The sequence below is a fragment of the Drosophila navojoa genome, chromosome 3 (assembly GCF_054131105.1).
Source record: "Drosophila navojoa isolate 15081-1374.11 chromosome 3, UAZ_NAV_1.0, whole genome shotgun sequence".
NCBI classification, from domain to species: Eukaryota; Metazoa; Arthropoda; class Insecta; order Diptera; family Drosophilidae; genus Drosophila; species Drosophila navojoa.
This window is the reverse complement of record NC_142891.1, coordinates 14945550-14957627: the sequence shown is the minus strand read 5'-3', so window position 1 is coordinate 14957627 and position 12078 is coordinate 14945550. Positions and strand designations below refer to the sequence as shown.

The 12078-nt window shown below is 40.0% G+C and overlaps 1 protein-coding gene across 5 annotated transcripts; it reads right to left on the bottom strand.

Moving 5' to 3' along the window:
- Positions 1-11: 11 nt before the first annotated feature.
- Gr28b (Gustatory receptor 28b) lies at positions 12-10994 on the bottom strand. 5 transcript variants are annotated; one of them, XM_030383248.2, is made up of 3 exons: positions 10144-10994; positions 649-1206; positions 12-335 (listed from the first exon to the last, which is right to left on the bottom strand). In XM_030383248.2, the coding sequence occupies exons 1-3, from the start codon at positions 10813-10815 to the stop codon at positions 207-209; spliced, it is 1359 nt and encodes a 452-aa protein (XP_030239108.1). In that variant the 5' UTR covers positions 10816-10994; the 3' UTR covers positions 12-206. The 5 variants fall into 5 exon arrangements, with proteins under 5 accessions (XP_030239108.1, XP_030239106.2, XP_030239107.1 ...); XM_030383246.2 differs by lacking the exon at positions 10144-10994 and adding an exon at positions 7575-8362; XM_030383247.2 differs by lacking the exon at positions 10144-10994 and adding an exon at positions 4254-4998.
- Positions 10995-12078: the final 1084 nt, after the last annotated feature.

Here is a 12078-nt window from a genome sequence, read left to right as displayed (position 1 = left end):
AGATGCCATACAATCAGCTCAATAAATTTCTCTGTTTATTGCTACTAATAAATAGATCTATGAAAAATACATTGATAATACATGCAAAAGCAACAACATCGAATTAAACCGCTTAATATTATTGCCCCAAAAAACCATTGGACGTAACATCGACAAGTGTTTTCACCAGCTCCAGATTCAGCTCGACAAACCTCTTCATCGTGCCACTAAACTGTATGATTCGTCATATTATGATACGCTTCGCAACAGTCGAATCCGCTGCCATTCTCACTACTGGGCGAATTAGATGTGAACTGTAGTAATATAATAAGATACGTGGTCAAAGCGCCGCTGATCTGAAAAATTGATTAAAATAAATAATTTGTTTAAATTTTGAATTGGCAAAAGAAAATTTAGTATAAATAAATTCTGTAAATAAAATATATAACTAAGTTTAAATTAATAAAAATCAATCATGTAGAAGAAGAAGAAATTTTATCAAATTGTTTCAATAACTAACACTAAATTAATTATATAAATATTAACTTTTAAATTGTATAAATAATAAGTTTTATTATTATTAAAAAAAAATTTTAGTAATTTTATAAAAAAGTTTATAAATAAATACATCCATGTTATGATATTCCATAAAGAAACTCCGATACCCACCGTAAAGTAGAGCGTGCGATCAATATTAAAGAGTCCAGCCGCTGTGAAGTTGATCTTCAGATGCATCAACTGCATGGAGAACTGTTGCAATTTCTCTCTCACTTCGGCGCTCTTGGTCTTGTTGAGCAGCGAGTGCACAATGGCGCCGGTCTTTTCGCTCTTCTTGATTGCTCGATTGCTGCCCTCGACGATGGAAACGATGGCAATCAGATATAATATCATTTGACACGAGAAGAATGTCACGAACTCGACGGTCTTAAATTTGCTCTCGCGCTTCGATTTGCCCAACAGAGTCTCCAGCACATAGTACGCATCAAAGACGATGATCAAGAAGGCAATTGAAATGATCGTGAGCAGTTGATAGGTGAAATATTTGTTTGCCGTGGCAGCTGCCTCACAGATCAACTGATGAATCTCCATGGACTCCTGTATGATCTCAGCGGGATCTTTGGTTACGATCGTGTACATCGAGAAGGAGTCCAGGCACTGCAGTGAGCGCTGCTTCTGCACGGCCTTAATGCTGCGTGTATCCCACTGATGGGCCAGGTTCTTAAGCACCTGAAATCATACAAAAAGGAAAAGAATTAGCTCAAGTATAAAAGTGATTCAGAGTCAGAAACACCTCATTCAATGCACTCAGGTAGATGCGTAGCTTGATTAAAAGTCCACTGATGAGTATGCTAACAATGCAAACTATAAAATTGGGCGAGAAATAGCTTACGACCACCCAGTAGCACACGTATGCATTTACTCGCGGAAAAACCCAGATGAAGCTATAGACCACAAAGCTTAACAGCGTGAGGAATAGAAATGACGACAGACGAATTATTTCTCTGGTCGCTTCACTCTGCCTAAAGTTAACTCCAACGGGTGGAAAGGCCTCCTGCTCCAAGCCGTCGTATATAGCCAACAGCTGCAACAAGTCCTGACTTCTCAGTATCGACGTCGCCATCACGACTACAACCCCAGCCATGCCATTGAACAGCTCCAAGTCAGCCGTGAACTTGGACACGTTCGTCAGCGAGAAGCTGATCATAATCGAGCGACGCTCTATGCTGCTGTACACAAAGTTTGCCGGATAGAAAATCAGACGTAGAACTGCGCTGAGCAAGCCGAAGTAGGAGAGTCTCAATCGATCCCCCGAACTGTCCACATAGTACGGCATGAGCCCACAAAACAGAGCCATATAGAAGATAAGACGGTAGCACTCGTACACATTGGCCGGGTGCACAAATCTATCCAAACAGCTCGGCAGCCACATGGCGTATGAGCAATGCCTAGCCCGAGTCATTGAAACCTAGATTTAGATTGTGGCTAATTAATTAAATAAAAAGCCAATGGAGCTAATATATCGAGTCTATGACGAATAGCCTCACTTTGTTTAAGGGCAGGGAAATAGCAAAAAGAGCGGGGGGAATAAATTGTGAGCGATGTGTGTGGCGGTAAAAAAGAAGGTATGGCATGTTGGAATACCAAGCAAACTACATATATATTCTCAACCTATCCAGAATTATTGCCATTCGCGTTTACCTTATTCAACGCATCGAACTGTTGCCAGCAGCGGTGCAGGATGGCTCCGAAGAGCACGACAATGCTGAGCAGGAATATTTGAGGCACATAGAAGGCAACGGCCACTGTGTAGCTGGGCCGCACATCATTGTAGAGTAGCATCGATATCGAACTGGCCAGATAGGCCAGCTGAACGCCCGCGATGAGAAATAGTTTTGTGTGCCGCAGACTCATAATGCGGCCATAATTGAAGCAGATGCCCACGTCGAGCAGGTGATCATCGATGCGGGCGATCATATCGCAATGCCGTATCAGCAGACGCACGCGCAGGCCGCAGCAGAGGAAGAGCGTGAACATGCCGGTCATGCCGATGAACTTCTGCAGGGAGTCGCCCACCTGGGAGATGGGCGAGTTGAAGAAGTAGCCCACAATACTCTGCTCCTGGACGAGGGCGGCCAGGAAACAGTAGCCAAAGAAGGTCAGCTGCAGCAGGGCATTCAGATAGCCCAGACGACTGAGCTCAAAGTGGCGCGTCCCGTGGCCACGCAGCCGGAAGGGCGTCAGACCGAGCAGATAGGTGAACAGGAGCAGCGTTTGCTCAGCGCCGTAGGCGTCGCGTGGACTGAGCAGTTGCCTCCAAAATGGCCACATGGCGGTGAAGAATTCAAACTGATTTTGACAGCGGAAGTGATGCACCTTTTATAGAGCAACTGCAACTTGGTTGCTCGCATTATTTATTGATAGAGCTTAAAGCCTTGAACTTCGTCTGGTCGGAATTGAGGAGCTGTCAGGTCTCGCGTAATGGGAAACCTGTCGGACTTTCATTCTATTTCATGACACTTTCACTTTGTTTGTTTTTGTTATGAAATTATAAAGTGAGCGCACGTGAGGTGGACGAAGCGTTTATGCCCGCCCACCCAGCTTGCGAGGGTTGAGTTAATTAATTTAATTGAATTTGCTGCGCTGCCAATAATTGGCTGACGTTAACTAGAGTATGACACAAAGGACTTCGTATAGAATATATGTACATAAAATTTATGTAGGTGTATGTGTATTCCAAACAAAATATAACCCGAAATATAGCCAACTGTGGGTAAGCGTCGAAACATGCAATATTCTTATGCTGTTTGTAATTATTCCCATGAGCCATATCAATATCGCCGCGAAACGAGATGTGAACAGAGATAAATAATGCTAAAATCGGTCAACTTGAATTTGATATGCATAAAGCATTTTTAATAGCCTTTTAAGCTTCAGTATTCCCCAGACTTGAATAATGACGTGTGTAATTACTAGTTTTTGGGAAACCCATTGTGTTAAGTATGGCTGTGTTAATTTCTAGAGACTTCTCTCTTCTATAAATACATTATGGTATGCAAGGCACAATAAATAAATATATTTTTATATCTATATATGATGTGTATATAAATCATTTGAATGTCATAGAAAAAAGTACTTATAAGTAATAAGAGCGGCACTCGAATTCGATTTGTCAGAGCAGCATTTGAAGACGCAGACGTCAGGTATGTCGCTCCTCCTGGGTTCACTCTCCCAGTGCTCGCTCTGGCTATATTTACTTTCCCTAAGTTCCTAAGTCCCTTATTTCGCTCACTTACCGAATTAAGGCATTATTAAAATGAAATTCAAGAAGGTCGGACATTGTTGGGATATTTTAATGAATTTTAAAATTAATGAAATGTATTGGTTGTCAGAAAGTCTTTAATATCAATGTTTGCCAAATATAAAATGGTATATGCACATACATACAAATAAAATACAAAATATAATAAATAATTATATAAATATATGAAAGTATAAAATTGAATAATCGAAAAAACATGTAGGTAAAATAATAAATATATGTAATATATAACACTGCAATAAATGAATACTGTTGCCTTTAGGAATCAAATAATAATAATTTCATGGTTTTATTTTTAGGAAATTGCCTTCAAAAATTATATTTGTTTATTGTAAATTTTCGAATTTCTGTACGGGTTATTTAATTAACAAAAATATTGCGATAGCTCACTACTGTTTTATATATGTCTACCAAACATCTCTAGGTATTCGCATGTCTTAGGCCGGCTGCTTACCTTGTTAACCATAACGAATCGCATCTCCACCAGATATGTGAAGCAGGAGAACATGGTAATGGCAATAGCAATGACCGTATGCTGGATCATAAACGTGAAATGCAGTGCCCAGGTGGGCTGCACTCTGGACGAGTAGAGCACTGCAAAGGTGCCCCAGGAGAAGCCAAAGTTGACCAGCATCATGGAGATCATGACGGCATAGCTATATCGCAGCACCTTGCTGTACATGATCTTGATGCCAACGCTGTGCAGCTGCAGATCCATGGTATGGAACTTTTGCAGGCATTGCTCCAGCCGGTGATTGGGTATAATGGCCGTCAGATAGATGACAGTGACGCCAATGAAGCCGCTCACGATTTGCATCAAGTCGCCGAAGTAGGTGATGCGAGAGCGAAAGAAATAACTGGCAACGGACTCGCAATTGTTGCGAATGGTCAGAGTATAGCAGACGGAGTAGGCGACGATGTGGGCAATGCCGTTTAGGTAGCCGAACCAGGACTTCTTGATGTCCCTGCGTCCCGTTTTGCTATCGCTGCAAATGTAAAACGATGTCAGTCCATGCAAATAGGTCACATGGAAGAGTGGACGCAGACTCTCGTACAGCTGCTTGGCGGTGAGCCACCGACGAACGCGACGCTTCAGCGGATGTTGCAGCATTGTATTCAGTTCGATTTCCACACTAATATCCTTTTTGGTATCCATGCTTCCTTGTTCGCCGTGGTCTGCACAGCTGGAGGTTTACGCGTCAACTAAACACAAGCCGCACAAATAATTTGCATGTTGCCGGGCGCCGGCGCCCGGACTGGACCGGACCCTGTTCTAATGAGGTGGGGCCGCAATTCATTCATTTCATGCTTGTTGGCTCAAAGTAAATAATTTTAGCATTTTTATACCGCATGTCAACGAGTGCGAGTACGAATATGAATACGAATACTAATGCGAATATTAATACGAATACGAATATGACTGGGTGTAAGTGCTGTTCGCTTAAACTGTTCTATTTAATTAATGGCCATTTACAGGTGACTGGGAGCCTTTCCCTGGGGTCTCTTTGTTTCGCTCTCTTACTACACAGGAATCTAATTAGTTATACGATTTACACACATTTTAATAGTTCACACTTTTCGCACTGTCTATCTGGGTGTCTGCCTATCTGTAAGTCTGCCTGTCTGTATGTCTGGCTGTCTGTCTGTATGTCTGTCTGTATGTCTGTCTTTCTGGCTGTCTGTCTGTCTATGCTATGCCCTTGGGCACTTTAACTCTTATTCAAAGTATTTTGAAAAGACAATTGAAATATTCACAAGGAATATAGAGCAATGACGAAGCTGTCTTGCTTCAGAGTACAATTTTTACAGAATAAACTATATTTGTTATACTCATTATCCTTTCTTTATCTCTCGTCACGATTGGACTGACGGATTAAAGACAACTGCTAAATGGCTAATATAGCTATGTATATATGTATGTATTAATCCTTCCTCTCTATCTCTCTGTCTGTCTCTATCTATTTTTCCACTCTCACTCCCCATCACACTCTCTTTCTATTTCCCTCACCATCTTTCTCTCTCTTTCCTTCTGCTTTACTCTTTCTCTCAATATTTACCTCTCTGTCACTCTTACTCTATGTTCTCTACTCTCTATGTCTTTCTATCTCCTTCTCTTTCATTCACTCACTCACTCTTTCTTATCTCTCTCACTCCCTCTTACAATCTCTTTATCTCTTTGTCTTTACCACACTGTTTCTTTTTCTGTCTATCACACTCACAATATATCTTCCATTTTTTGTCTCTATATACATATATATCTGTTCCATCCACAATATCTGCGATGCTCACCCTAACTCTGTATATTTGTTGATAAAAGAACGAGTAAATTCTCTTAGTTTTTTGTTTTGTTTATGTACGATTGTCCTCATTTAGCTTTGTCATTGTCTTTTACTCTTATTAATACTTATTACTAAAACTCAAAGATATTTACGGTTTCCCCGAATGTACTGCAATATGTTCGCGTAAATTTATGGTCATTGCTCTGCGGGAAATTAGAAAAATTGTTTGTTCATACAATATCCATAAAAGGGTGTAAAAGGTGGGAAGGATTTCCAGTTGTCTTCGAGAGCTTTAAGGCGACAACAGCTCAGCGCCCAGCCGCGTAGAAAGGTTCCTTGTGTGTTTAGAATAATACGACACAGCTGGAGTGCCATATATGAAAGGGAAACTGTAGTAAACAATAGCCTTTGCTTCCGTGACAATTATGATGCTCATAAAGCCGATAAAAGCAACAAAAGTTTAGCCCACGTGTGTCGATTGTAAACTGAATATTAAGACATCGAGCTCTGGCAGGGGCTTGCCGTTTTTAAATAAATACTCAAACTCATAGTTTATTGGCAGTAAATGGGTTTGTTTACCTTTGTGGTGTCACAGAAGGATGAGGTAAGAGGATGCACATAATATTTACAAATATTTAAATATTATTTTAAGGACTGAGCTTTAGGATTTGGTGTCATTCTAATACGTACTGAGAGCAATATGCATTGGTAATGGAATATTAAAGCTGTTTAAGCTATATGACAACGCTTCTTATGACTTTTACGCGTTATTTGTGATCATGGTTTATTATATCTATGGTCACTAGAAAATTTCCTGACTTTATCAGAGTAAATTGGTTAATACAATTCTTTCTGATTGACAGCTTGAATATAAGGTATCAGGTAACTAATTAGTATTTATGACTAATATTCGTCTTTTATCTTATCTTTTATAGATATTTATTTGACTTTGAGGGAAAGTATATCAGCATATATCACAATTCCTGAGCTCTGATTAGTTGAATAGGTAACGAAATCATATCCAATGACTTTTTTAAAGATAACATGTGTAGTAATTACTGCTTGATAACTCTGTTCTTCTAATCAGAGAACATTTTTGCTTTAAAGGTGACCCATAAACAATAAAAAGCAAATAACTACCATGCTGCGAGTCTAGCATCGCCCCATATTGTTCATTTGCTACCTTCTGCACCTAAACACAGCAAAATAGCAAAGCACCGAATATATTCTAATAATCATCTTCCCACATGTGAAATGAAATCTATTTAGGTAATCTATTAAAGGTCACAAGCAACAGTTTAATGAAAGCGTAGTCAACAAATATTTGAATTAACATAAATTAATTTCACACTTGATTTGTGGCTGAGCAATAAGTGTTCTTCCCTTAGGGTGAGCAGACAATAGCTTCGCTCACTCTGCCCTAGTTTCACTATTTGCGCAGGCCCTGAGTTCGCCCAGTCCGGGGAGTGCGGGTTAATCACCTCGATGTGACTTACCTGATTCACGATACTCAAACGTCGCTCGAAACTGAAGGCAATCACGCAGAATAAACAAATCGCAATCGAGACCACCGAGTGCTGCAGGAAGAAGGTCATGCAGACGCAGAAGGAGGGTGTCACGCCCAGGGAGACGAGTAGCCGGAATACGCCCACAAAGTAAACGCCCAGAATGAGCAGCTTGCAGACGAGCAACATGATCGAGTAGCGAAAAATCCTGGAGTACTTAACGCGTATGCCGATATTGGAGAAGTTCGTATCGAGACTATGGAGAATTGTCAAGGTGCCCAGGAGCTTGCAGCGCTTCAATATCGCCGACGTATAGATCACGACGCCCGTAATGAGTCCATTGAAGATCTGCAAACGATCGCCAATTGTTGAAATCTCTGTGCGAAAAAAGTAACCGACAATTGACTCGCCCTGACGCAGCGATGTGATGTAACAGAATCCGCACAGCAATATGTAAACAAATATATTGAAGATGCCAAAGCACGACATCTTTACATACGATTCACCCATCTTACGGCGCACGACATGGAACGGTGTCAGTCCGTACAGAAAGGTAAGAAAAAATAGTGGACGCAGTGCCTCGTAGACCTGCGACGATATAAAATACTTTCGCACCCGACGCAACGCCGTGGACATTTTGTATGACAAGCGACAAATGACGAAGACGCACAACCGTTTGCTCCCAAGTGACAAATCGAACTGCAGCCAGGACGACGTTCCGCCCGATTCGCTTGCTAGCGAAAACAAAAACATATCGCAAAAAAAAAAAGAAAATAAAAACAAAAAGAGAGGGAGAGTGATAGACTGAGTGAGATAGAGAGAGAGAGAGAGTGAGAGAGAGAGAGAGAGAGAGAGAGTGAGAGAGTGTATCAGTCATGGAAGTGTAACCGAGGCGTGGGCGTGTGCGAATAGCTCATTATGATGTTCATCATGCTTCGGCTTTTATTCACTTTCCCAGTTGGCAGAACGTGAGAGGAGCTCGCAACGCTCAGATTATCGCAGCAGCCCAAGCTCAACAAGTGTTGGTGTGTGCGTGGCCTTGAGGGTGGGCAATGCATAGCATAGTCAAGCAGACGCCGCTGTCTGGCTTTAATTTAGTTGTTAGCATAACTGAGTTCTCGTCTCGCTTCCTCTAAGCGAGGATGCTGGCTAATGGAGTGAGAGGCCCTTGGCATTGAATAAGTGATACAATGACGTATCAAGGGAGAGGGCCTCTGTCCATTCGGCTCACTGTTTCGCAGACAACATCCTGCTTGTTATGCACACAATTGTCTAATAATAAGGCTACTGGGTGTTCTCTGTATATTTTGGTATTATTTTAATACTATATTATGATATCAACTCAAAATAATTTTGAATTTTGATTAAGGCATCACAAGTAAACAGGGGTTAGAAATGTAGGGGCGGTTGGTGAATTCCTCTGTATACATATAGTAATATTTAAAATACAATAAATAAAGTAAATATAATATATATTTTTTTTAAATTAGTAATAAAATTCTTTTTATATGTAATTTTTTTATAATAAATTTTAGGTAATACTATATATATTTTTTATTTTATTTAATTTTTTAAAAATTATATTTACTTTTTTTAAATTTATTTTTTATTTTTTATTTATTTTTTAATGTTAATTTTCTACATATTCTTGAATTTGTTAAAATTATAGTTATATATTATTTTTCATTTATTCTTTTTTTTTTAAATTAATAACCAAATGCATAAATACATTTTTTATAGCTCTCAGTTTACTCTCATCCCCATTCATTTTCGAATCCCGCTAGCAGAAATTTGTCCATCTCTAATATTGTTGCAACTGCTGTCACTCATCCGGAAGTACTCTGAGGCTTTCATGGCTCGCAATTCATTATCAACACATATCCTTGACACTCATGACTACACACACACACACATACACACCGTCGCAATCGCCTGCAGACAGTCACACTCAGCTGCGCCGCTCACGAGGCGTATGCGCAATATGTAGCTGGGGCTGAGCAATGGGCTATGGCGTCTCTTGGCCATATGCTGATCAGTTTCTGTTGGTTCGGTGCCTTGTGCGCATGCATAATGTATCGCATTTATGGAGTGTGGCATGCTAAACAACGGAGTAGTTTATTTTCGATGACATTTGAATGACGTGCTATATACTTGAGCTAGCGGACCGAGCAGGACACCGTATGGGGTTTTTTTTGCGCAAACTCGAAAATTCAATTTAATTATGTCAGCTATGTGAGCGGGTGAACATAGATATATATCAGCAGGTGCAAATATGCAAAGGCTATTGACCCACATAGAACTGAGAGCTGCTCGTGTATGTTATGACATATGTCATTTGAATTTCCGCGACCCATTGTAGGTTGCTTTTAATTACAGGCAATTGAACCCTCTTGAGGCGTAAGTAAATAAGTATTTAATATGAGCTTAAAAGTGAGGAGTTGAAAATTAAATAAGAAGTCTTGGAATTCCTCGTACAAGTCTTTTAAGAAGTGACTACATATGTATATATATATGGGCTTAAAAATTTTAATAAATTAAACTGAAATATATGACGACTCACCTTATGCAACTTTTTGAAACGGCGTTGAATCGAACCGGCCAACAAGCAAAACATGCAAATGGTTATCGAGATGATGATCAGCTCGTACATCATGCTGAAAATTAGCTGATATGTGGGCTGCACCTCCATGTTGGACAGGCAGACGAGGCAGACAATGATGATGGTGGCATCCAGGGTGGAGACCAACAGCAGCACCAACAGAATTTGATACAGAACCTGCCTATAGTCAATGGGAAAACTCAGGTGATGTAGAAGCCTGTCGACGCGCATCAGCTTCTCAAGGGCATTGCGGAGATGACGGCGCAGGAAGAGCGGCAATATGAGTATGACGATGCCGGCAACGATGCCGGTGACGTCATGCATCCGGGCGCTCATCTGCGAGATGTGGTTGTGCATGAAGTAGCCAATCAGGCTCTCCTTCTGCCGCAGTGTGTACATGTAGCAATAGGCGATCAGTAGCCAGCGGCTGATGGCATTGGCGAATCCATACCACGATTCGCGCACCACTCGCTCGCCCTGGCAACCGTCGCGACAGACGAAATACGGCGTAATGCCCAACACCAGGGCCAGCCCAATCATCGGCCGTATGCTGCCATAGAAATCCTGAGCTTTGAAGATGCGACGCAAGGCCAACTGCCAGCAACGCGGCGGAATTGAATCGTGGCGTAACATCTCGTCAAGCAGCGCACGGAGGACTAAATAAAAACGGACATGTTCTCTAATTGAGGCCTACTTTAGGGAGCTCACGTCTAATCGACGACTGTCTGGTTTCCGCTTGTTATCAGAGATTAAATATCGCGTATTGTAATCACATTTAAGTGCTCCGGCAGACAAAACCTCTAACCCTCTGCTCTCCGTCACGCTGCCTCTCCGGTTGTTTATAAAACGAGCAATGTAATGAATTAAATGTGAATATTGTGTAAATGCGTAAAGGAGTCTCTGCGTCAATTGTAGCACTTCTGTTGACTTTGCATAAAATATGGAAATATTAAGAACTCAAAACACAATGCTCTGAATAAAAAATTAGATAATTTTTCTATATTTTAACCTAGATAAATATATATAAAGACATAATTCAAAATGCAAAGTAAATCTATTTAAACAAAATATAGATTATTTGTATTACTCATTTAATACAATTTTAAGGTAGATTTCTAGTCGACCAGTGAAGTTATCAATTCCGCTGCTGGTTTCATTATTTATTCATTTTTATTTTGTTATCATCTGTTTAGCTGTTTTCCTAATGAATACCAACAACTCAATTCTATTGAATTGAGCAGATTGTGCAATTGAAACCAGGCGTTGAAGTGCCAATAAGATAATACCTATATACTTGTTTGATTGCTGTTGTGTACTGTAAAAATCGATAAATGCGAAAAAGCAATAAAATGGAAATTATAATTTATTTAAATATGTGTATTTATAAATAGAACTGAATATACTTTATTGAAATTTAAAAGTGGAAATAACATGAGATTATTATTGAAAAATTGTAATCATTAATATAAAATCAATGTTTAGTATGTGTAAAAAAATGTTAAATTGAAACTTATTGACTTACATAAAGTCTATCTGGATCTCTTGAACTTTAGGAATATATTTCAGATTATTGCGATTCTTCTTCTTACGGTCAAAGATATGCACTATACAAAGTATCGTTGCATATCTTGGGGGTTAGTATTAAAATCAAAAGACTAACTATCGTTCGCTGAATAATTTACGGGGCTGTGGTTGCGAACGGAATAGAAATGTATGTCAGTTTAAAAATGTTAGTTGGCAGAGAGTTAACATCAACTTGCTTACTATACTGTTAGTTGAGTGAAAATGTTAAGGTACTGTGGAATACTCTATGGCTATACTCTATGCCACGCCCCCTTCTGCCTATTCCATACACTCTCACACTCTAACATCATTTCTTTACACCATTATACTGTG

What these genes read in the sequence shown, in the direction of transcription:
- Gr28b (XM_030383246.2), bottom strand. Translation starts at nt 8,336, where the DNA reads ATGTTTTTGTTTTCGCTAGCAAGCGAATCGGGCGGAACGTCGTCCTGG. An exon ending in GTTTGAGTATCGTGAATCAG is followed by an intron (nt 1,207 to 7,574) that starts GTAAGTCACATC and finishes GTATGATTTCAG; the next exon opens with GTGCTTAAGAACCTGGCCCA. An exon ending in ATCGCACGCTCTACTTTACG is followed by an intron (nt 336 to 648) that starts GTGGGTATCGGA and finishes TCAATTTTTCAG; the next exon opens with ATCAGCGGCGCTTTGACCAC.